The following is a 26,189-nucleotide window of genomic DNA, read 5'->3' as shown; positions in this document are numbered from 1 at the left end:
TAATACCAAAGTAACCACAAAGAAAATAGTTATAGAGTATGCACAAAAGGTAATGAGAAAGGAATTTAAACATTTCACTAAAAAAATCACTAAACACAAAAGAAGACAGTGATATCGGAAATGAGGAACAAAAAAGCTATAACATATAGAAAACAGCAAAATGACAGATGTCCCTCCTTATCAGTAGTTACTTTAAATGTAAATTGATTAAACTCTCCAGTCAAAGAACAGAGGTTGCCAGAAAGGATTTTAAAAGTAAAACAGGATCCAACTGTATGCTGTCTACACAGAGATTCACTTTAGACCCCAAAACACAAAAAGATTGAAAGGATGGAAAAATATATTCCATAAAAATAGTAACCAAATGAGAGCAGAGGCAGCTTTACTAATATCAGACAAAATAGATTTTAAATTTTCAAAGATTATAAGAGACAAAGAAGGACATTATATATTAAACAAGGTTCAATACAGCAATAATATATAACAATTATGTTTACACACCTAATTACAGATCACAAAAATATGAAGTGAAAGTTGCCAGAACTGAAAGAGAAACAGACACTTCTGCAATAACAGTTGAAGACTTCAATATCCCATCCTCAATAATGATAAGAAAAACAAGACAGAAGTAAGCAAGTAGAGGAGTTAAACAACACAATAAACCAACTAGATCTAACACACACACCAAACACTTTACCCAGCAACAATAGCATACACATTTTTTCTCATTGCATATGGGACATTTTGCAGGATAAGTCCATGTGTTAGGCTGCAAATTAAGTTCAAATTTGGTATACAAATGCAATGGAATATTATTCAGCCTTACAAAAGAAGAAAATTCTGACATATGCTACAACATGGATGAACCTTGAGGACATTATGCTAAGGGAAATAAGCCAGTCACAAAAAGACAAATACTATGAGTTAATTTATATGAGGTACTTAGAATAGTCAGAGAGGCAGAAAGTGGAATGATGGTTGCCAGAGGCTGGGGGAGGAGTGATGAAGAGTTAATGTTTAATGGGTACAGAGTTTCAGTTTTACAAGATGACAAGTTATAGAGATGGACAGTGGTGATGGTTATACAACATTATGAATTTACGTAATACCACTGAACTGTACACTTAAAAATGGTTGAGATGATAAATTTTATGTTATGCGGATCTCACCACAGTAAAAAAAAAATTGGGAAAGAATGTTGGTCATTAGGAATTAACCTTATCAACTTCTTTTATATATCTACCCCAAACCTCTTTAGAGTTTTACCCAGGTATCCTCGTCTCCTTTTTTAGAGGATGGCATGGCATTTAGCTATCTCCTACTGAAAAGCAGACAGGTTTCAAGTTAATAAATCTAAAGTTTGCCACTCCGTTATGGTGGGGATTATATTATATAAGTTTATTTTTTATCTCTACATAATTATTGAGAATTAAACATAATAAACAATATCTCTTTTTTTCTAAATGTGAGTGGCTTGCTGTTACAAACGTGTCTCACATTAAGTGAAAATCGTTGCAACACGAAGATAATGGCTATACCCAAATGCAAGTTTGAGAGCAAGCCTGTTTAGATTTTTCAAATTACCTAAATAAAAACAGGGGTGTTTGTGATAAGACATTGGAATGAAGGATAAGAAAAATGGGAACAAACTGTAGTGAATCGAAATTGGAGAAACGGAATTGTTTTGTGTTTTTGCTCTTCTTGACTTCTAAATGCTTTGTGAGTGTAAAAATCAGAAACTAAATTTTGGCAACCTCTATATAAAAGCTAAGGATCCCTTCCAGATTCTGTACCCCCTCTCTAGGTTGAATTCTTTGTTTTTCAGCTGCCTTGTGTCCTTATGTAATATGACTTTGTACTTCACAGCATGAAGGAAAGTGTTATACAGCCATTGGAGGCAAATAGATCCCTATTTGCTTTCAGGGTCTACCATTCACTAGTTTTGTGACCTGAGATATACTTTGAAACGTCCGCATGTCTGTAAAATGAGAATAATAATCCCTATTATTATTTCAGAGGATTATATCTTACTATTACTGAGAAAATAGTAAGCTAATCATAGCTAACTTACAGTTTTTTACTTTTATTATTTAAAAGAAAGTACATTGCAAGTCAGTAAGAAAAAGGTGGAAATCCCCTTGGAGTGTGATAACCACTTCATAAAGTAATCATCAAAAACACAGAAATTGTAACCAAATTTGAGCATATTAAACCCATAACACTTTTTCCATCTATATAATTGATAATGACTATTTGCCTTTTTTAATATTAGGAGACCATATTTAACAGCCATCCTAAGGCCACTTAAAATTAAAGTAAATCGTTGTGCATGGCTTAGAGCACACTACTCAGGGCAGATTTGGAGCCATTCTAGTAGCAAAGGGGCTTGGAGACTTCGTTCTGATTTACGCAGTTCGTCAGATGTTTTTAAGCAGCTGATACTATAAATGACCACACAAGACAAAAAAAAAAAGATTATCAGAAGGCTTCTGCCTGAAAAGATGAATGCTAATAAAACACGATTGATGTCTTTAAAGCATTGAAGAGTATGCACTGAATAGTATATTCACTGAATTCAGGAATTTGAGTGGGGTAGGGGGGTCCTAAATGTTATTAGGAAGCCCTATTTTATACACTGAGTTATAAACACTGAAGTCATTACCTCACAATAGTTGATAAGAACTTGCACAACAGAAATGTAAATTTTATATTTATATCAGATGCAAACACAAAATGTGATGATAGCAAATACAACAGAAATTAAGGTGGGCTTTTGTAAGCTCATATAAATGTGTGCCACAGATTGAATATTTTTAAATCCATTACACATGGTTCATAGAATGGTTAAAGCATCACATTCTTTTTAGTTTAGAATGACACTTTCTATTGTCAAATTGTTGAGGATAACCAAGAATTAGCACCATGGTTGCAAACATTTTTCTGTTTGCCTTTCGGACCCTGGAATCAAGGACTCTGGTCTCCTATGTGGAGAAGCTTCACCTCAGTCCCGCTGCACTAGTAGTCTTCAGCGACAATATTTGGAGGATGACAGTTTGGATGATCATGTTAGTAACAATTCTAAGGAATGGAAATAGTCTATTCCATAATTAAACAGAAATCATAAACCACTATAAAAGTAAAGTCATAGAAAAAGAAAGTTGAAAATGTAAAGTCTCAAATGGTTTTATTTCATAATACATGAAAATCCTTGATTCATTTGTTCATATGCTGCTGTAGGTCAACTCCACTTACACATCCCAGTTTAGTTGAAAGGCCGCTTTAGACAGTGTCCACTTCATTATCAACCCAGGTTCGTGTTTCATGGGGCTGACCATGCTTGTAGGCTTCGGGCTGCGTTGGTCATGACTCACTTTACTCCCGGTAGGAAGTGATTTCTGGCCCATGTGTGTGTGTGTGTGTCATGTTTACTCAGAACACCTGAGCATGTGGTCTCTCCCTGACCCTCTCCCTCTCTATTCTCCTCAGGACTACTGGCTGTCTCTCCTCTACAAGCGCCTGATTGGCCCCAAAGTCTTGGCTGTGCATGTGGCTGGGCTCCAGCGGAAGCCACGGCCTGGCCGAGTGATCCGGGACAAACTGAGGATTTATGCTCACTGCACAAACCACCACAAGTAAGTCCTCAGAGAGATGGCACAGAAAGGCCACCCGAGGGGCTCCCACCCCGTTCCATTTGGGACCCCTTCAAGACTCATGTCCATTCACTAATCTTATCGAAAACTTTTTGCCGCTGGAATCACCATACCTGCTCTTTGCAGGTTTCAAATAATTTCTGGTAAATAGCTTTTACTCCAAGTAAACGCTCCCTTCTCATACTTAGAGGATTAATCATAAAAGGTTCATAAAATTCTTGCCATTTGTTCATTTACTTATTCATCCAACACATTTTTATTGGGCATTTTCTCTGTGCCAGTTGATGTAATGCCCATGAGGCTTTTTTGTGTGCCTAAGCTTCAGCCAAGTCAAGAGGTGTAAAATCTTTTCCTATGATCCACCAGCAAAGCTTAAGAAAATAAATCTCCCTTTTTAAGATGCATGCTGGAGAGATATGCCACTAGAAACCTAGCCCTAGACCAATGCATCTCAAGCTGGGTGTCCCCAGAACTAATGGAGTGCCCAGAGGTGGTCATGCCAGCTTTAGAGCCATTTCCAGTGTTTTGAAAATCTTTTCAGCTATTTTAAAAATTAAGAAGCTAAGTGAAATCTGGGCTTCCTTTTCTGAGGGCTCTGGACTTATAACAACTGAATGTGGTAGTGTGGGGTTATCCTTCTCTTTTTGATCTGAAGCACTGGTTGTCATTACAGTTGTCTTTAAAACAAACAGGAAAATTAATTATCAATAAATAAAGTTTGGCAGACAAAAAAATTTAACACGTTAAGACCATAAGGGAAAACTTTAAATTGGAGAGAGGGAGGTGCCTAAAGCAAAATCCATCTGGCCAAATATGACTTTCTTACATCACTTCCTGTTTAAGGCAGAGTAGGCTGCCCTGGAAAAGAGAATTATTTCTCTTTCTCTTAATGCAAAGAAAACCTGGTGGGGGGATAACGGGGCAGGGAATGGTAAGCAAGTACCTCCAGCCAGACCTTCATTCCAGCCCAGGCCTATCGGGAGCTGATCAAGGGGAGTAGCTAGTACAAAGAGCTTGGAGTGGTCAGGTTACAACAGATGCTCCTTCTCCTTCCTTGATGAGAGAGGAGCCAAGCCAATTAATTTATCATGATAAGACTTTTCAAAGAATCACTCTGAGCAGAGCAGGGACAGGGGCCAGTTGTCTTGTCAGTAGATACAAGTGCCTATTGTAAATGAGGGGAGGCTGGCTTGGGCAGAGGCCAGAGGCTTTCAACATGCCTTTTGCTCAACAGGAAGCTCAATCCAATACCTGACAGAGAGTGACTGCTTTATGGCCTTGGCCTGGAGTTATCTGATCATCACACAAGGAAACATTGTATTCCTTGTCTCTGCCCTGGCCCTGAGGTAACCACCCAAAAGGTGGACCCCCAGACTCAAGATAGAAAAATTACTCTTGGCACCTTATATCCCTGTTGGAAAGCATATCAGTCTGTGGCCTTTATACTACTAGTCTGAGGACTCGGGGAAAAAATTATCTGCAGCCATGGGCTTAGCAGGGTTTGCGTCTCTTCATAGAAGCCTCCTCACATAATCTCATTCGAGTGTTCATCCTCATTCTTTAACATTCTCATGGGAAGTTGTTATTAATATTCTGAGTGTACTGTGAACTTAGGGCCAGTGTCTCATTCATTTTGTATTCTTGGTGTCTAATGTAGTGACTGGCATGAAGATCCCAGGAAAGGTTTGCAAATGAATGAATGAATGCAGAAATTGGGCATCAAGATGTTACCGTTGATTTAGAGTTAGAGCTTTCTTCCCCTTTGATATTACCACATCAGCCAAAAGGAAATGGTATGATGGGGATTCTACCATTCCCTAGTATGAGACCTCAAACAAGTTACTGCAATCTTCTGCATTCAAGACTCTCTGTCTACACCACCAGCTCTCCTCTAATTTCTATGCAGTCACTTCAGAATCTCTCTAGAGAAACGGTGTCACTGTGCTTCTATCAGTGCAACCTCTCTCACTCCCTGTTAAAGAGACAGAAAGAAAAGACTTTCATAATCCATTCTACATATGACCCTAATGATAATAATTGGGTGAAGGTGTTTTTGTTCCTATTAGATTCCTAAAGAAAACCCACAGTGAATGCACGGAGCTAGCTGAGGTTTCAGGGCTCCTCTGTGTCAGTGTCCAGCTAGGGTAGCTCAAAGGTAGAAGAAGTATCTATTCACCTCTCTGAGAAATCATGTGCCATTAAGGAAGCACTGCTGAGTCATTTATCTGTGGCCAATAGGCCAAAATCACAGAATTATCCCAGAGTGGGCATGGTAGATTCACACTATTCAACCTTGACGAATACTCTGAAAATATTTGCCCCGCGTCAAAACAGGGATTGGAAGAGAAGGTATAAACTTCTGAGTAGAATCATCCAGAGAAAGCGTCTATTAAAACAACAACCCCTGCACTCCAGTGTGTATTGAATACTTGCTGTGTGACAAGCATCTTTCCAGATATTTGCACTTATTTTATTGAATTTCAGAGGTTCTACGGTATCACACCTACATGCAAATAGCAGCATTAATAATGCAAAGAATGCTACATTTGGAAAGAGCCCTTAGAAATCATACGGCCCAGTGCCTGTTCAACACAGGAATCCGTTTCACATCTCCCTGACAGTCATGCAACCCCTATGTGGACACTGCCTGTCACAGCAGCCCCTTGCATTGTGGGTCATTTCTGACCTTGTAGAGCGCTGTCTCTTATGATTGATTTAGGAGAAAAAGTTAGACCCTTATACCACCACCAGCAGGTGCTTTTCTGTTTTCTGTTCTGGAATTAACAAATTAGGACACTGATAGAATGGCAGTTCTCACCCTCGATCTTCTTGCTCAGAGAACAATCAAGTTTTGACAAGGAAGCCTCTTTTTATGAGCCATTCTGCTGAGACAATGTATGTTTCTGGGGTGGAGATGAGGTCCTTCGCCAAGTTCAGAACCAATTGGAACCTGGTGGATGTTGAAGCAAAATTAAGCCTTTTGGGGTTCAAGTTCGTTTATTATTGGCAAAACATGACTTCCTGTTTTTCAGAAGAAGTTTTTTTAAAGACTCATAAAAATGGTTCCTGAGGCTTCTTGGACATCAAATGGCTCTTACAAAACAATATTTTGATGAGTTAAGTGTAAATGAATCAGAAACATGTGGATTAAATTTCCCTTAAAATACACAGGGGCTTTGAAATTAAGGGAAAAAATGTTTGGCAAAACATGGCCTGGCTTTTACCGAACCCAAAACCTTTGAATTAGATTTGGAGACAATGGATCAACCCAGTTTCAAGCACATTGACTTTCAGTGGGAATGACCGTGGACTGCAAAGCATCATCCTCCCTTCCCTTTCCCAGCCTCCCAGCTTCACTGGAGACATTTCTAGAACATGACTGTTTTCTATCTGGAAGTCAAGATGCACCTCCCCATTTGACATTCCCCACCTCTTACATTAGGATATTCCAATTCCAGCCTCCCTTCCCTGACTCACTTCCCCCTCCTCCCATGGCAACACAGAGAAATGTCAGGCAGGAAAAGAACAGCCAGAAAAAATGAACTCCAGATACATGGATTCTCTGCTGGTAAAAAAAAAAAAAAAATCTTACCCATGAGTGAGACATGGGGCAAGATAGATGATCCTCTCAGACAACTTCTCTTCTGAAAGGAACATTCACTAAGATAACCAAAAGCCACCTGGACTTGACAACATCAGAAGGCCAGCAAATGCTTGCAGGCCAAGCCTTCAGACACCATTTTCTCCAAGATTATTTTTCTATGGTCAGAGAATATATGTTTCTCAGGAATTTGGATTCGCAACACACTACTTTCAGGTTGGTGCTGCACTCCCCAGCCAAGAATGCGTCTTTGCAGCAAAAAGGCCTCGCTTAATGTCCTTGCCCATAAGCCAAGCAGGGAGAGGGATGGCTGAGGCAGTCTTTAATGCCAACACCTACCTGAGAAGGTGCTGTGAGTTCTGAGAGCCTCTATATGTAGGTCTCTGGGCTGTACTGGTTTGTCTTCCCCAGGGGAACTATGTAAGTGGAAATCAGACCACTGCCAAACAGCTTGAAAAAGACAGCTTTCCCTGCAGCAGTGCTGTGATTTCAGGTCTCCCTCCCACCCACCACTTCCCCACATCCCACCTTCTCTTCTGCAGTCTCTAAGGGCTCATTCTGCCCTAGCTCTGCAGAGGAGAAACTCATAAATGCAAGCACGTGGCTCTCTCCTCCTCCATTGCTGGCCTTTGAGAGTGTTGTTTGATGGTAGCTAGCAAAAGAGTTTACTGCAGTCTGGCAAAATTGATACCCATCCACATGTATTTTGCTCCCACTCTGAAGCCTAGAGGTCCTGCAATTAATGGTGTCTTCCTCAGTTTTATAGATAGCTAAGCTAAGCTGAAACCCCACCAATGGGAAACAGTCGATGTTCTTCTTTAATGATGGTCAACATTGATTCAGGCTGCCAGCATCCTTCTTCAGAGTTCTGGGGACACAAGTATGCTTAAATCAACTGGCGTTCTCTTCTGACCTAACTCATTTAGCTACAAAAGCTAGTTCGCATGTTGCAGGGGATTAAGAAGGACTGGAGGAGGAGGAACCGGATGGAAGAGTCGTTTTAATAATTTATCACAACACAAATGCAGGCATCCAAAAGCCTTGAACACAATAACGTACCCTCCTGCAGATGCAAGAAAAATCCTCTGACACACAGCCAGCAGGATATACTTCGGTAGCTCTTCTCGTAATCTTAATGAATTGTTCTAAGCAAGTGGTTCCCAAACCCAATTCATCTGCCAAATATCCCAGAAAGATTTTTTTAAGTAGAGATTCCCAGTCCCTAATCCCAAATAGATTGAATCAAAATCTCCAGGGAAGAGCCCTGGAAACTGTGCTTCTAAACAAAAACAAAAACAAAAATAAAAGACTCCATGTCACCATACCGACCTGTCCTTGGTCACTCAACTCTTAATTAGCACCTTTAGAAGCAGAGGTGAGTGACCCAGGATGGAGGGGTGTTATTTCTACAAGGAATGATGCTTTCCTCTGGGCAAAGTTGACTTAGAGTTTCTCTGAACTCCTCCTTTGAAGGTGGGGCTGGGTCATTTTTTTGTTTCCTCTCATTAACTCATCCAGATGGGGCCCTAAGGGACCCCTTAGAAACAAAGTATTTTTTCCCACAGAGAGAAGGAAATCATTATAGTTTTCCTAATACATGCTGAAGGGCTTATGCGTGTAGGCATATAGTTCTCTCAGACTTCTGAACGTCTTATGCTCATTTAAAAGAATTCCAAAATGGTGAATAGTTTTATAATCTTGAGGTAGGTAAAACAGCAAAAGAAGAAATCAGAAAGATAAATTTGACTACATAAAAGTTTTTTAACTTTTATATATTAAAATACAAGGTAAATAAACTGAAATGGTCAAAGAAAACTGAGGGAAATTTTGCAGACAAAAGACTGCTCTTTAATAAATAAATTGTTTTTATAAATCAGCAGAAAAATAGGCAAAGGTGTCCGGGCACAGTGTCTAATGCCCGTAATCCCAGCATCTTGGGAGGCCGAGGCAGGCGATCACTTGAGGTCAGGAGTTCGAGACCAGCCTGGCCAACATGGTGAAACCCTGTCTCTACTAAAAATACAAAAATCAGCTGGGCATGGTGGCGCATGCCTGTAATCTCACCTACCAGGGAGGCTGAGGCAGAATTGCCTGAACCCGGGAGGCGGAGGTTGCAGTGAGCCAAGATCATACCACTGCACTCCAGCCTAGGTGACAGAGAAAAGAAAGAGAGAAAGAGAGAGAGAGAGAGAGAAGGAAGGAAGGAAGGAAGGAAGGAAGGAAGGAAGGAGTGAAGGAAGGAAGGAGGGAAGGAAGGAAGGAAGGAAGGAAGGAGAGAGACATGGTCAGCTTACAAAAGAAGAAATGAAATGGTAAATGAAAAAATGCTGCATGTCAGTATTAATTTTTAAAAATATAAATTAACACGACATTGAAATCCCATTTTCACCCCTCAGGTTGACAAAGGTATTTTAAAAGAGCACGTTGGAAGTGTTTTTAGGGGTATGAGTAAATAGGTGCTCTCATACAGAGTAGGTGGGAGCAAAATTAGTGAAAGCTTTCTAGAAAGTTAATATCAATGTCATCAAAATGTGTGCATCTGTCAGGATAGGTTAGATTATGCTGCAATAATGAATAACCCCAAATCTCCATGGCTTTCAATAAGAAAATGTATTTCTCATTCACCCTACTTGTCCGTCATGGCTCGACGGTACCTCTGCCCACATCATTTTCATTCAGCCTTTGTCAAGAACATTGTCAGTCTTCTGGCAGAGGGAAATGAAACATGGCAAAAGATGGACTGAGTCCTAAAGCTGCTGCCTAGAGGTTTTACCATGTCCACTCACATTTCATTGGACAAAGCAAATCACGTGATCACTCAGTAGGGCAGGAAGAAAAAATCTTCCCACAGGGAGGTGCACCACTGGGAATGAACTGGAAAATTTGGTGAGGAATTGTACAACACACATGTCCCTTGGACTAATGATTCCAGCATCTAGGACTTTATCCCTCAGAAATAATCAAAAAGTTTATACACATGACATAATTTATAATTGCAAAAATGTTCAAACATGAGTTGTTTGAACTGCAAATGTAGGGGATTAGTTAAATAAATTATGTTACACTTCTATGATTGAAAAGTTTAGGATTCTTCTACAAGTAGAAAAAGAATCACATGGGAATATGTTTAAGATGTTCATTAATGGAAAAAAACTCTGTGAATAATGTGATTCCAGTTTTGTAAAAACTGAGTAATAATGTGTCAAAGTACTCAATAAATATTTGTCAAATTAATAAATTAAAAAATACTGGAAGGATGTTTGCCAAAATATTATCATATCTCAAGATATGAGGGTTATGGGGAATTTTCTTTTTCTTCTTTGTGTTTCTCAATATTTTTCCTTTTTTGCAATCAGCATGTTTTATTTCCATACTATGGTAATATATGCCATAAAATATATACATTATATTTTCTAAAATCATTGCAATAAATTTAAACAAAAACAAAAGAAGTATGGCGGGAAGTGGCTATCATCTTTGCAAGAAACCACAATGACGAGGCCTTCCTGTCTTTTAGGGTCTATGGTGGCCAAGTTTTTAAGTGCCATTTTCTGGGCTGTTCATATTTTGTAGTCTGTAAATTATTTAGGAGCATCTAACTTACCACTCTGTTTCCATCTTTCACTTCTCTCTTTCTCTGGATCTCAGCCACAACTATGTTCGTGGGTCCATTACACTTTTTATCATCAACTTGCATCGATCAAGAAAGAAAATCAAGCTGGCTGGGACTCTCAGAGACAAGCTCGTTCACCAGTACCTGCTGCAGCCCTATGGGCAGGAGGGCCTAAAGTCCAAGTACGTGCCAACCTGAAAATAGCTCGGGAGTAAGTGCAGCAGGAGCTGAGGGAGGGGGGAGCTGAAGACACCAAGATTGCTACTAATTCTTTCAAGGGCTCAGTGGGATGGAGTAGGACAAAGAGTGGTCTGGGGTCAGGTGACTGCTGACTCCTTTTGGAAACCTGCTCAAGCCCCTCCCTATCTTAGATCCCTCAATTGTAAAGTCAAATGGTGGAGAAAGTATTTCTCAACAAGGGTGCTCTTGGTATTTGAGCGAGATAACTCTTCTTTATACACGACTATCACATTGTAAGTTGTTTAGCATCCTTGGCTGCTGCTCACCAAATGCCAATAGTGCCCCATGGTCATGTAGAAACCAAACATCCTGGTAGTTGAAAACCATGTCCCTCACAGCTGTAACATTCTGTAATGCTATGACTCCCTTGTTGTTACCATCTATTAACCTCACAGGGCTTACAGGAAGGAGCACTAAACAGAGAGTTTAGTGCTCGAAAGTTCAGAGGTAAAGAGTCTGTCCTACCCCAAACTTTATAACTCGAACACACCACTGCTCCATCTCAGCTTCTTCATCTGAATAATAGGACAAAGATTTTAGTCTGAGGGCTCTGTGGCCCCTTCTAAACTCTACAAATGTATGATTCTGTGACACTCCCTGCCTCCGTCAGTCTCTATTAGAGACTATTGACACATGGATCTCTACGAACAGAAAAACTCTAGGACAGTGAGCAGGGCCTGGTCAAGGGCAAGGCCACCCCAGCTCCCCCAGTAAGGCCTCTCAGGAAGGGTATGGGATGCTGCACAGACTGGAAGCATTCCTATTCCATTTTTAATGTTTACCAAGTTTAACAAAGCTGTAAACTTGGAGCAGGTGGCTTGCACTCCAACAGCTGCCCACAAATATTTGTGCTATAATTATTCACTGTTTCACTGCAACCTTGGTGGCTTGCATTTGGCTTCCAATTGTATTTTCAATGGGAGCAAAAAACAATCTGGGAAGTCACTTATTGAGTCTCTTTAGCCCACCCTAGATCTTCATTTTCAGTCTCGGTTCACATGCTGGCTCTTTTTTCTGGCTACATGTACATTGCGTCTGCTTTTCTTTCTTCCCAGTCCTACCTATGTCAGCAGGACTCTATTGAGTATTTTACCCCCTTTCTCTCCACTTCTGAGTAGTTCATGATGAGTGTGCTGAATTCCTGGCCTTCATCCTAGGCAGGAGACCTGCTTCTGGTCCCAGCTTTGCCAGTAAATAATCATATGACCTGGGAAAATGATTTTATCCTAATCCTTTGGCCTCAGTTTCCTAATATTCAGATTTCAAGGGTTGTTGTATATTTGGTAAGGTCCTGTGCAGCTTGAAAACTCTCATCCTGGGTGTGATTTTCTGAGGACCATGAGTGCATTAAATCTCCTGCTGCCATTAAATAATGATCTGCAAAGCCATTTCTGACAGAAGGGCTGACTCTGCAGCAATGATTAGGGTCCTCTCATTAGGGTCCTCTGGAACTGAAGAGCTTAGGAGCTGAGCCTGCCCAGTGTCAGGAAGACTGTGTGCACTGTGTGGAGGGGACTAGCCAAATGCTATAGTCTAACAAGCCAAGGTGTCCATCCCTGCTCTGTTACTTGCTGGATGTGTGTCTTTAGGCAAGTTATGTCATCTCTGTGAGCATCAGTTTCCTCATCTGTGAAACCTCTTTTGTGGAGCAAAGTAAATGAGGTAATCTGTGTAAAGTTCCTGACACATAGTAAATGCTCAATAAATGTCCATTACCTTCCTTTTCCTCAACTCAGAAATCTAGCTGGTTGAGAAAGAGGAAGGATACAATTGCTTTCCCTAAGAATGTTCTTCCAAAGAGGAATGTTTTCAGACTTTTAAGATAATGTGTTAACAAGACATGTGTTAGGATTATGATAAAAAATCATGCTAAGAATTACAAAAAGGCAAAAAGGATGAAACAGAAGATGATAGTCAAGGGTAGCACTTTTTTATGAGCTTGTTTTCCCTCCAACCAAGGATGCAGGCAGGCCTCTAAACCTATTTACCCCTCCCCTATGTCCCTGCCTCCAAGATGATTCCTCTGCTGTTTGGAGCTGGCCACACCTTAACCCCTGTCTTTCTATACCTATCCTTAAGAGTGACTGAAGGGACTGACTCCCACTGGCCAGCGATATGCCGTATGTTCAACTTTTGCCATCACCACACTAGTGAGGAGTTGTGTTACAACTTTGTTAAGAATGTAGGAGACCAGCCAGGCACAGTGGCTCACACCTGTAATCCTAACACTTTGGGAGGCTGAGGTGGGGGATTACTTGAGGTCAGGAGTTTGAGACGAGCCTGACCAACATGGTGAAACCCTTTCTGTACAAAAAAAAATACAAAAATTAGCCAGGTATGGTGGTGAGCACCTGTAATCCCAGCTACTTGGGAGCCCAAGGCAGGAGAATTGCTTGAACCTGGGAGGCAGAGGTTGCAGTGAGCTGAGATCACACCATTGCACTCTAGCCTGGGCAACAGAGCAAGACTCTTGTCTCAAAAAAAAAAAAAATGTAGGAGAGGGACAAGGACAAAGAGAATTTCATTCTACAGGGATCCTTAAGAAAGATTTGGTAATGCCCACTGAGCTCAAATAATAATGTGAGGTAATTGGAAGAACATTGGAACTGGAATTAGAAGGTAAGGGTCTGAATTCAGATGCTACCATTTATCTTTGTGATCAAACCTGAGCTTCCTTAACTGTCAAATGGGATTATTGTGAGACTCAATTTGGAAAATATGGTTGAAATAAAGCCTTCCACAAATCCATGCGTATGCATACATCTGTAAATATAAATACAGATACACACATAACGATTTTACATATGTTGGATTAGAGAGTTTTGGATTGGAATTCAAGGGAACTGGATTCCAGCCCCGATCCTGCCACTAATTCACTGTGAAATGTTGGGGCCTTCATTCTTCTGAGTCTGTTCTGCCTATAAATTACTGCCAATTTAACACCTCTCCTGTTCTGGACCTCATTGGCTCGACCCTGGGCTGTGCCATGGTGGACTGTAAGCTGCCAGACAGGGACTGTCATGCAAATGTTCAAGACCACATCTAGTGCTCTGCTTAGCAGCTACTAAAGAGCTGAGAGGTCTGGGATGGGGGTCTCACAGGAAGGGTGTGGTTTCAGTGAAGCAGACGGTGCAGAAAGGGATGAAAGGAAATGCTAGGAAGTGATTTCAGCCTTTGGTGTCTCTTTCTCTCTTTTATAAGCCTCTGGGGCCAGACTCTGTGTTCTATGTCTGCTAGTTCTTGCTACAGCTTGAAGTCGTATTAGCTCAGAAGGGGCTAGAAAGTTCTGGGAGCAGAGGAATGTGTAATTGCTCCTGTCTGGAGGAACCAGGAAGAGGATATAGAGGAAGTCAGTGCCCTCCACCCCAATTCAAGCCACCAGTTGGGTGTTCTGGTCTCGTGTTTCAGGATAGGGAAAGGCCAGGAGACTTCTTTGATTGCTCGAGGACTTGGGGTAATTCTCATTCTCTTAGAATTGCCACTGGGCCTGGGAAGATTTAAAATCTCTGAAAGGGCCTCTCTATGTGAACTCAGAGCTAAGGTATGTCAAGTATCACACAGGAAGCACCCTTGGAGTCACTATTTAGGTATGGTCTAGGCAGCCACATTCACAAGAAGGTTCTTGTTTCCCATCTCAGTGAATGAACCAATTGTAAGACCCCCTACTCCAGTCCCAACTCCTTATATAAGAGACTGTTCTTATTCTAGGAACCAGACAAAAAGTGGGTGCTCTTTAGCCCATAGGACAGAAGTTTTAGAAAATTGCAGTGTATACAAATAAGAGTATTCTGCATCTGGAATACACATTCTTCAGGGAATAGCTGAAGGAAATGGGGAAATTTAGTTCAGAGGAGAAAAGTAAGGTAAGTCATGAGGACTTTCTTCAGAGGACTGCCAAGTGAAATTAAACAGTTTTGGCCTAGAACACTCCAAAATGACAGAAAACCAAGGAGTGCAATTTAAAAGAGATAGATTTCACTTCAAAATGAGCTCGTTTTCCAAAGGCTTGCCTGGTCTGACCGAGGTCAGGATAGGCTTTCTCAGGAGGTAGCATATTAATCAGAGTGTGAGCAGCCATCTCAGAGGTGCTCTAGGATTCCTTCCTCAGTTGGGGGTTGGACAAGGGATTATAGCTTCCCTTTGAGCTCTGAAATTCTATTCTCTTCTGGTCCCCATTCCCCCTGCTTCCTCTTCACTTTTGGAGCCTGTGTTCTCAGTGGTCACCGGCAAAGTCAAGCCACTAAAAGGCCACACAAAGAGGCTCTATGACTAGAGGAAGTGGTGGCAGTATCTGGCTAGTTTTCTTTTCCAGAAAAAATCCAGCTGTGGGTCCCTCCCTCGTCATGTTCCCTGGTTTCTCATCTTTCTCGGAAGAAGATGGCCCCATTCACATCCAGAACAATAGTTCCCATTCTGGATAAGTCAGAGGAGACTTTGAGGGCATCTGCAAAACACAGAATCTACTCATTGCCTTGTGTGATCACAAAGCAATAACCACTGTCCTCTAGGGCAGCGGTCCCCAACCTTTTTAGCACCAGGGAGTGGTTTCACGGAAGACAGTTTTTCCACAGACTGTGGGGGTTGGGGGTGATTTGGGGATGAAACTGCTGCACCTCAGATCATTAGGCATTAGATTCTCATAAGGAGTGTGCAACCTTGATCCCTTGCATGTGCAGTTCACAATATGGTTTGCACTCCTATGAGAATCTAGTGATGCTGCTGATCTGACAGGAGTGGAGCTCAGGTGGTAATACTCACCCACCACTCACCTTCTGCTGTGCAGCCCAGTTCCTAACAGGATTGGTCCATGGCCCAGGGGTTAGGAAGCCTTGCTGTAGGGAATCATTTGCACCTGATAAGTATCTCCAGTGTCTCTCAACAAACAGAGAAGCAACATGAAGTTTGGCCTCACAAGCCAGCTGACATCTAAAATGAAAAGGACTTACCTTTCCAGAGAAAAAGCAAACCAAGAACAGGTGTTAGGTCAGATCCCAGTGTTCTCCCTTATGTGCCTTGTTCAATTCCATTTGGAGGGAAAATATTCCAAAAATTAGGAAAGAGGAAAGCAACTTTCATCACATTGGCTGTTCTGTTCTGACACATTGACCTGAGGGAACCAGCAGATGCTGAGAATCCTGAGATAGAGTGACACTGGGAGGTGATCTGGCTCTCTCCCCCAGCCTTCAGTCTGTGGCCAAGCCATCTGGACTAGAAGACACCCCACATTTAAAGACCTCTCAGAAAAGGGTGACCACAATTTCAATCCTGTCTGAACACTTAATTTTGTAAGAGCGCTGGGGGCCACTGTACCTATGGCTGTAACTTTATAGATAATGAAAAACTTTAATAGCCATTATCTCATTTAACCTTCTGACAGAACCATGAAGCATATAGAATAATTCTTGCCTCCCTTCCATTTTAGAGTTGAAGACACTGAGTCTTAAAGCATTAAGTGACTTATTCAAGAGTCACACAACTAGTAAGTGAAAAAGCTAGAAGTCCCTAGGATCCAGTTCCCCTGACCCTTACTCTAGTGCACTTTTTTCAACAATGTGCTACAACAACAGTCTGGTACTATAAAATTACAATTACATAGGACAAATATACATATGGATAACTGGACTCTGTCATGATATTATCTGGGTTCATTTCATCATAGGCTCCTTATAGAATGAATATATTTGAAGAGTATTAGGTTACCCAGAAGTTTTCTCCTTCAGGCTAATTCACACCAGTTTCATTAACTTTTCTTCACAAGTCCAGAATTCAGGACCCCCCCCTTTTTTTTTTTTAGACAGACTCCCACCCTGTCACCCAGGCTGGAGTGCAGTGGTGTGATCTCAGCTCACTGCAACCTCTGCCCCCCAAATTCAAGCTATTCTCCCATCTCATCCTCCTGAGCAGCTGGGACTAAGGCATGCACCACCACGCCTGGCTAATTTTTGTATTTTTAGTAGAGATGAGGTTTCACCATGTTGGCCAGGCTGGTCTCAAACTTCTGACCTCAGGTGATCCACCTGCCACAGCCTCCCAAAGTGCTGGATTACAAGCATGAGCCACCATGCCCGGCCTCAGACCCTTTTAAAAGTTCTTCTCTGAGCTACTTGTAAGACTGTCTCCCAATTAGAATTCTAGTAAAAGCACATTTTTTTCTTCCAGCAAAACTGGGGAATTCCCTTCTATTTTTATTATGCTCTTCTCAAACAAAGGGATTATTAAAAACCAGCAATGACTCCAGATTTGTTTAATTTGAGGTATACAAAAATCAATATCAATAGATTATATTCCAACCCCCTATACACAGGCATCTCCAACTGCCTCACACCTAATGGAGCCCATTCTCAGAGGTATATTTCTGAGGGAAAGATGCCAACAAGGGAGGCCTCTGAAGGAAACTGGAAAGTATATATCTTCATCCATTCATCAATTTTTATTGATCCTACTTTGTGTCAGACAAAACTTCTTCCTCTTCGGTGATCTAATTTGCAATGACTAACTAAAATTTTGAAAGATTTGTGGTCCCATAGCTGTAAGTACTCAAGAGTTCCAAGTAGACAAATTAGGGGGAAATTCTGAATGTAAAGTTCAATGTGAATGTTTCCGATCAGAATGTCCCTTGATCTTTCTGTTGCTAGGCCATATCCTCACCTGGCTTTCAAGAGCTATTTAATATGGGGTGTTTTGGGGTTGTTGGGGAGAGGATTCTGAGATGAATCTCAGAATCTCCTAAAGGAGCTCATCTCTGTTACTAGAAACAAACAACTAACAGGAAGCAGCCTGTGGGTGGTGCCATAAATAGACATGTAAAGTATTTCTGCTTCGGGGCTAATAGGTTCCATATTAATGTTTAAATTTCAGATCTGCATGAGCCTCTCCTTCAACTGAAAAAAATCTCAAGGCTCCTATGAACCAAAAATCTTATTGCCTATTCTGTGAAGAAATGAACATCTTTTTTTTCCTTTTCCACATACTGCTCATTTTTTCCATCTCTCTGGGATATAACTTTTGCTTTGATTTCACCCTCATTAAATCCTATATCAAAGAAAAACATTGGCATCTAACTGCATGCCTTTAGAGAGGTGTCATTTGATGTTAACCAAACAGAATGGTTCTGAAAATACTCAAGTAACTCCCAGGTGCTAAGACTTTAAAAATATCTTCATGTCCCTGTTGGAACAGACCAGATCATATTATGATATTTCATCTCTGGATTCAGAGCTTGGCTAATGTGAAAAATCCTGAGGGGTGAACTGGCCACCACCTGACCTGCCACAATCTCTCACTAATGATACCTGGAAGCACCATGTTTAGTTTCTGGACACAGAGAGAGCAGGTAAAAGAAGCTTTCGGAAAAACCTTAACCCCATTAATTCAATACCAAGACTCAGACACTCAAAAACAAAACATGAAGACTTGTTTCTGGGACCAGTAGGCCATTTGTCCATTTATCCCAGCAGATTCGAGACATCTAAGTATTTTAGTTCTGCACTGCTGACATTAGTTGGTACCTAGACTTTTTGAACTCTGGTCAACCAGATGTACTCCCTGCAGGTTTCCATTATCTTCACTTGTCTGGGATCATTTAAATTAGTTTCTTTTAAAAATAAACCGTTCTATGAAAGCTCTGTAGTTAGTAAAAGATGACTTTATAAAGGAAAAATTTCAAAGAACTCATATGGGTCAAGAGGTTTCTTCTATAATATCCCCGACATAAAGCTTTTCAGCTTCTGTTTCATGGGATGGCTCGTCTCAGGAACTGGCTCATGCTAGGACTAGACAGCTCTGATTGTAGGAAAGAACCTCCACGTATTAGGCCAAAGGTGCTTTCTTGCCCTTTCTACTCTTGCTTTGGAAAAAATAAGAAGAGAAAATCTATACCTTCTTCTTTATCAATTTTTCTATATATCTAACCTAAAAACTCTAGTCTGCAAGTTACATACTCTCAGATCCTTCAACCATTCCTCAAATGACCTGGTGTTCAGATTGCCCACCTTGGAATCCATTGAGTTTTAGAATTTTATCTCACAGGATGAACCTTTTCGATTTTCTTTCTCTATTTCTTTCTTTCTTTTTTTCTTTAGACAGTTTCACTCTGTCACCCGGGCTGGAGTGCAGTGGTACAATCTTGGCTCACTGCAACCTCGGCCTCCCTGGTTCAAGGGATTCTCCTGCCTCAGCCTCCTGAGTAGCTGGGATTACAGGTGCATGCCACCACGCCCGGCTAATTTTTGTATTTTCAGTAGAGATGGGGTTCCACCATGTTAGCCAGGCTGGTCTCAAACTCCTGACCTCAGGTGATCTGCCCGCCTTGGCCTCCCACAGTGCTCGGACTATAGGCATGAGCCACTGTGCCTGGCCACCTTTCAAATTTCTTACCTCATCCAAACTTAGTTGAAGAGGTCTGAGATGGAGGAGGAAATATGAACATTTTGTTATTACAATTCATCTCACCAACACAATATAGTAACATTTTTTACATCTTTGGAAACTTCATAATAAAAAAATAGTATTCTTATGTTAATTTCTATTCTTTGAGCGTTAATGAGCCCGAAGATTTTTCATATGTTAGTATTGTATTGCTTTTATGAACTTTCTACGTCTTTTGCTATTTTTATATTGGGGTGTTAGTCTGTTTTATTAAGTTTGCTCTAATACAGGTATAAGGCAACTTCCCCCATTGAAATATTTTCTCTACTATTTTATTTGCTATTTTTCTAACTATATAATATTAGGGTATTATCTTGATATACAGAAGTATTCCCTTTTGTATAGTTAAATATGCTTACCTTGTGCTTTCTTCCATTCTACTTATATGTGTATGAATTTATATTCTTGAAATCAGATCAATATGCATCTTTATTTTCTTCCAGATTCTTTTTTGTTTCACTTGTATTCATTTCTTTGATTCACTTGGAATCTGTTTTGATGCATGGTAAAAGGTAAGGAGCCTCAGTGCCTGTAACGTTCAGGCTGAGAGCATGTGAGGAAAGTTGTTAACCCCTGCAGGGCTTCAGATGTTAAAATATCAGGAAAAAATAGGATAATTTTTTACAAAGCAAGACTTAGCGTGGACATCTTTGACCTGGAGCAAAAGGCCCCACTGGTGCAGATCAACCACATCAGCTACAGCCCTTTTGAAAGGCCATTCAGAGCCCCTCAGCAGGAAAGACAAGCTGCAAAGGCTGAGAGCACCGAATGGCAAGAAAGTGCCTGGGATCAGGGAGATTTACGAGCTGGCTGTGAGTGAGCAGGAAAGTGGTACTTACTCTAAACACTGACATTCAGGTTACTGCCCCGGTTCAGAAAGGCTGAAATAGACACTGTAAAAAGCGGAAATTTCAATATATATATATGATTTTATATATATATATATATTTATAAAAATACTTACACTTAAGGTTCTGAGGCAGTATATAGAAAAAAAGAAAGAAAAGTAAGTAAGTAGAGAAATGAGCCTCACCAATCTTGTTAATGCAAGCTTACTCATTGAAACCCAGAGGAGTTTGGATTCTTTTAGCCCTTGTGCTAATTTGTGGGTGTTTTGTGGCTCATAAAGAGATAGTAGCTATAACCAATGTTAGCTACATAGGTAAGTATATGCATATCTGAAAACTACAGTGAAGATACTGAATGACACATTCTTCATTCCCTAGTTCCTCTTGCCTGAAGAGAACTTGAACCACTCTTTGTCTATAAGGAGCTCTCTGCGACACAGTCCAGAACTTGAGAGAAATCTAAATGATTTTATAGAAACTGACTTGCAAGAAAAGAAAAAAGTTTTTCTTTTCAGTGTTCAAGAAACACAGCGTTGGTTATCAGTGCTGATGCTTCATCTGATATGTTTCCTAAGTCATCCTGTAAAGTGCTACACATGAACCTCCCTGGTACACACCGAGGAGCAGAATCATCCCACCAAGGTACAAGTGGGAGGGGGCAAGACATTCAGTGAAGCCGTTCCACTGAAATAGCAAAAATGCTCCCTTCTGTCTATGAAGCAAAAACTTGTCTTTGGAAAGTTCACATCTTCCTTTTAGGTTAAAAAAAAGTGTAGCCTCCTGACATGGCACTCAAAAAGTAAGAAAATCTCTCTTTATTCAAAATAGATTCAGAATGTAATGGTTAGAAAGATATCTGAGTCCCCTCCACCCCCACCTACAAACATATCCCCACCCCTTCTTCTACCCAGGGTGTCAACCTTGGCTGCACTTCCAATTACCTGGGGAGCTTTAAAACCCCCAATGCCCAAGCCACACCCCAAGCCAATTAAACCAAAATCCTTGGGCTGGGACCCAGGCACCAGTATTTGTTAAAGCTCCCCAGGTGATTCAAATATGTGGTCAAGGTTGAGAACCACTATCCCTCTATAAACTGCTAGAACAAGATCCCAGATGATCCGTATCTTCAGTTTTTCCCAGATTATATTCTTCATTCAGGCGCTATGCCATTTTGCCAAAGGTGTGAACATGCCATGAGCCCCTGGGAGTTCTCTGTGACTGAATGGAAGGAGGAGTGCTGGCTCCCCAAAGGTTTTATTGTTTGTTTTGTTTTAACTCCCAGATTACTAATGTGGTGATCACTGTGCCGATTAGAGGATTATAAAATGCTTTTATATTTTACAGCAACTTGACATCTTAAACCAAGATGTTTAGGAATCTAGGCTTTTCGCTGTTATTTTTTGAGAGTTGTTTGTTTGTTCTCAGATCCAGAATATATTTTCCTCCAGTTCACTCCCAGCAGCTGGAAACTCTCTGCATAGCTGTCCCTTAAAGCTGTGCTCTCCCCTCTTCACCTTCACTCACTTAGGGACCCTCATTGTAGGCAGGGATTTCCATTCTGTCCCAGGTGACCTAGATGAAACACCTGTAAATGGGCAAGTTAGGGTAGAGCTAACATATTTCTAAACAGTTGATTCTAAAGTGAGAGAGCAGCAGAATATGTGGGCAGTTCTGGCAGACTGAGAAGAAATGGCCCTTGTCTTCTTCTTCCCCTGCACCTTCCAGAGGCTGTGATTTGGTGATGAACAAATGTAAGCCTTGAGGAACTGAAAGTTCTAATCCAGCTTATCCCTACAGTGGGGCCTGGGCCCCAAACTGGTGTTTCTTTGGCTGCTAAGCATCAGGAAGCCCAGGGCACGATGTGGCTCATTCCAGACAAGGGGCCTGGAGCATTAAACTGTGGACCCACTGCCAAAACCAGCAATACCGGTGCAGACTAGCCCTTCCCTGCTTACCCTTGCAACAATGATTCAGAGTGGCCCCGCACTTTGCACTTGGATATCTGTGGGATCTGGAACAGAGCCTGTACCACCTGAGACATCTTTTTTTCCCTTTTGAGATTATACCAGTACCCCTGATGTCATGAGGAATACTTTCTCAAAAGTATTCCTAATAAAACAAGTATTTATCTCTTTAACATGTGTGTTAAACATAACTAAACATGTTATGTTTAAAACATGTTAACATGTATGCACACACACACACACACACCTGCCTTCCTACCTGTCTTCACTCCACCTGTAGACTACTATAAAGGGAATACTTTGCACCCCCATATTGTCTCCTCCAGCTCCACACAATTAAGTCTGGGGAAACCTGGTCCCTCTCCACAGAGGATACCTTAACTCGGAGACAAAACAGACCACATAAGGGTAAAGATAGGAGATGGGATTATGAGAAAGAGAGAGATGAATTCTGACTTGGGACTCTGAAAAGTCCCAGGGCTGAAGGCCATGGAGCTGGAGCTGGAAGGATGTGCCATACTTCTAGGAAACGCTGCAGGAAAGGCAATTTCCAGCACCAGGATGAGCTCACTAAAGGTTTGGAAGTACACAAGTTCAAGGCTCATTTTGTTTGGGAGGTGGCAAATCATCTCATGTGACTGGAATACCGGATGCTTTGTGGGGCAAAGGGAAAGCCCACGAACACATCATCAGGCCAGACTGCAGAAGGCCTTGAAATCCAGACTCAGTCTGATTTTCCTTCCTTCCTGCTCTTTGTGTAATATGTTTATTATGGTGTGTCTGCTCAGGCATTTGCATATTTCAGTGTTTTCTGACTTAGAGGACAAGGAGTAAGTCTGTTGTAATTTAATTGGTACAATGAAAAGAATGATGGAACTACGAATAATGCCCCTTAAACACTACTTGTAAATGTTGATGATGATGGCACCAATTCTTTATGATGGGAGGGGGACATAGTTAACCACATCCTGAAGTCTCCACGGTTTTTACAGCGGGTTCCTATTGCGTCCTGTGGTTTGAGTGTGATATGCCTGTGATACGGAGCTTTGAGATGGTTGCAGGATCAAATTTTCTTTCCAAACTTCCCCCAGATGATTCCCTCATCTGCTGGGAGTTAACAATATCATTATAAATCCAGGTTCCTTAGTCAGGCTCTCATCTTGTCTGCCAAGTGTGCTAAGTTATTTTAAGCCATTAGAAGCACATGGTAGAATCCATTATGGTTTGGATCACTATTACACAGACTTGGATAGAATACAGATCAAATCCTGACCCCCAAACCACACTACATCCAGGAACAGCCTATATCCCTAACAACTTGCCTATAAAACCTCCAGCTCTGCTTGTACAAAGGGGTCCTAGTATTTTCTCTGGTCAGTGATGCAGAAGCTAGATTAAAACTGCTCACCATTTCAGTGTGTCCCTCAGAGGATAGGATGGAGGGCAAATAATCTTCTCAGCCTCAAAATGTCTTAGGGACCAGAAACTTCAAATAGGGTATGGGCTGTTGGAAGGGCAAGGGAACAGGACACCATTTTCCCCTTTCTCTCTCTATCCCTTACAGTCCTCTCTGTTAACAACAGTAGAGGAAGAGATTGGAACATACAACCAGGCATGACTCCTAGAGCGGTTGATTGTGCAGAACTCAACAAGTATTAACTAAACAGCTATCATGGACAAGAAGGCACTGAGCCGCATACTATTGAAACTTAAGAAATGAAAATAAGTCAGTAGCAGACAAAATGACCCAAGCACACAGATAAAATGAGGCTGAGAGGGACACTAAAAGGGAGATGCAGATAATGTGCCGCCCTCCCTTCCAGTTTGTTAGCAGGCAAGGTCCCAAGCAGGAGGCTACCTCTGACGGGGCCTGGAGGGAAGAACAGGCTTTTGAGAGATTCCACCGGATTCCAGGTAGAGCAAAAAGCACATAGAAGAAAAGTTCAGGACACACTTGAAAGGAAGTAATCCTTCCCGTGACTCCTGAGGAGTGGGAGCAGCCCAGAGAGGGTCATGACGGTCTTAGAGCCTTTCCTCGAGCCGTGCATGGGGGACCAGGCGACACTACCTGCAGGGGCCCCTTCTGAGCAGCCTTTCTCAGCGTGGTAGCCATCACTCAAGGTAATTTCAGAGGAACCTCCTGTCCAAGCTGCCCCAGATGCACCGTCTCCCCACCGAGCAGGAAAGGGAAGCAAAGCCCCTCTATCCTCAAACCTGACTGGGCCTCCTCCGGGCTCTAACCTGCCCCTGACCTGGAGAAGGGCAGGGCAGCTGCACATACCAGCTTCCTCACTCAGCGAGGGGGCCTGGGAGCCTGCAAAGCACAAACAGGTGCGGGGCCGACCCGACTGGCGGCCGGGGACCCGGAGCCCGGGAGAGCCCGGCGCCGAGTCGTGCGGACGCCGCAGACCCCGCACCTGCGCCGGGACCCCCCTCTTGCACGCTGGCCGGGAGGCCGGCACCCCTGCAGGAATTGCAGCCCGGTTTCGCACGTTTCCTTAATATTAGGCCACATTCCAGGTGGGACCCCTGCCAACGGGACCGCAACGAAGTTCTGGTTGGGATTTGATTGATTCTGTGATTTGTTCCTCCGGGAGGCCAAGCGCCGGGCACATCTCCTGGCCTTCCCGGGACTGGAGTGCAGGATTTGGAGGCAGGCGGACGTATTCCGGCTCCCTGGGAGCCACCGCGAAGGCACTGTCCTGGTACCATTGTGTAGGACAAGAGTGACCTCTAGTGGCCCCTAGGAAAGCACACTGGAGGAAAGAGAGCTGCTAACCCAGGCGCAGTCCCATACAAACACACAGCCGGACTTACTCATTCTCTCCCCTGCCCCTCCTCCTTTCTCTCCCCCTTCCCTCTCTCCCTCTCTCCCTCTCTCTCATCATTTAACAATCCAGAAACTGAGGCCAGAATCGGCTGGTCACATACCTAGACCTGCACACTTCATGTCCCAAGCCTGGACTCAAACGGGTTTCTGGTCTTCCAGTCCAGTGTCTTTCCTTCTAGGTAGTAGTCTTTTGCCCAAGTGTTTATATCCAATGTGTCTTTTATTGACGCCTCCTGTGTGAGTGGGCCGACAGGAGAGTGACGGATGAGTAAGACACGTGGGCTTCCTATCTAGTGGAGAGACTGACAAGCAATCAGCTCAGCGGTCACAATACTGTGTGACAGGAGCTCAGATCCGAGAAGTACTGGGTCCTGTGGGAGCACCCCTGACTTGAAGGACAAGTAAGAGTTAGCCAGGAGAAGGAAGCTGGAAGGGAGGAGGAGGGCATATGGAGAAAGGTCCAGGTAGAAGGAAACCGCGTGCAAAACTCTGCGCTTAGGGCGAGATTAGAGAAATGGCCCGAAAGAATGAAAGGAGGTGGAGGTGGAAGGGATCTGGAAGGGGCAGGAGCTAGAGCGAGCCTCTCCGCGGCTGGAGAAGTAGATAATAGGGCCTGTGCATGGGAACTTCAGACAATGTTCTAAGATCAGCAGGAAGCCACTGAATATTTAGACAGGTGAATGTCATGATCAGATTTCTGTTTATGCAGGATCACTCTGGGTTTGGCATTAAACTTTGCCTCAGGCTAGCTGTTAGTCATAGGCAACCCAACTGAAAAACGGTTAAGCCAGAAGGGATCTTAGGGTTCATCTGACCTCACCCCTCACCTTACAGTTGGAGAAACTAGGCTCAGAGAAGGCAAATGTTCTGAAAGTGGGTGAGACAGAACCGATTTTCTTCACTTTTCTTTTTCTTTCTTTTTTTTTTTTTTTTTTTTTTTTTGAGACAGAGTCTCATTCTGTCGCCCAGGCTGGAGTGCAATCTTGTAATCCTAGTTGTTAGTCCTCCAACTCTTG

General features: G+C 42.3%; 1 protein-coding gene across 1 annotated transcript in view; it reads left to right on the top strand.

Annotated features, from left to right (window-relative positions):
- Positions 1 to 26,189, top strand: part of LOC105554353 (inactive heparanase-2) — a 323,145-nt gene that overhangs the window by 287,274 nt on the left and 9,682 nt on the right. Inside the window, exons 8-9 of the mRNA XM_012000802.1 lie at positions 3,487 to 3,632; positions 10,900 to 11,046. Coding sequence (XP_011856192.1) covers positions 3,487 to 3,632; positions 10,900 to 11,046 — 293 coding nt within the window. The remainder of the gene's footprint in view (positions 1 to 3,486; positions 3,633 to 10,899; positions 11,047 to 26,189) is intronic.

The sequence above is a fragment of the Mandrillus leucophaeus genome, unplaced genomic scaffold, assembly GCF_000951045.1.
Source record: "Mandrillus leucophaeus isolate KB7577 unplaced genomic scaffold, Mleu.le_1.0 Scaffold117, whole genome shotgun sequence".
Taxonomy (NCBI): Eukaryota; Metazoa; Chordata; class Mammalia; order Primates; family Cercopithecidae; genus Mandrillus; species Mandrillus leucophaeus.
This window is presented reverse-complemented; position numbering and strand designations above follow the sequence as displayed.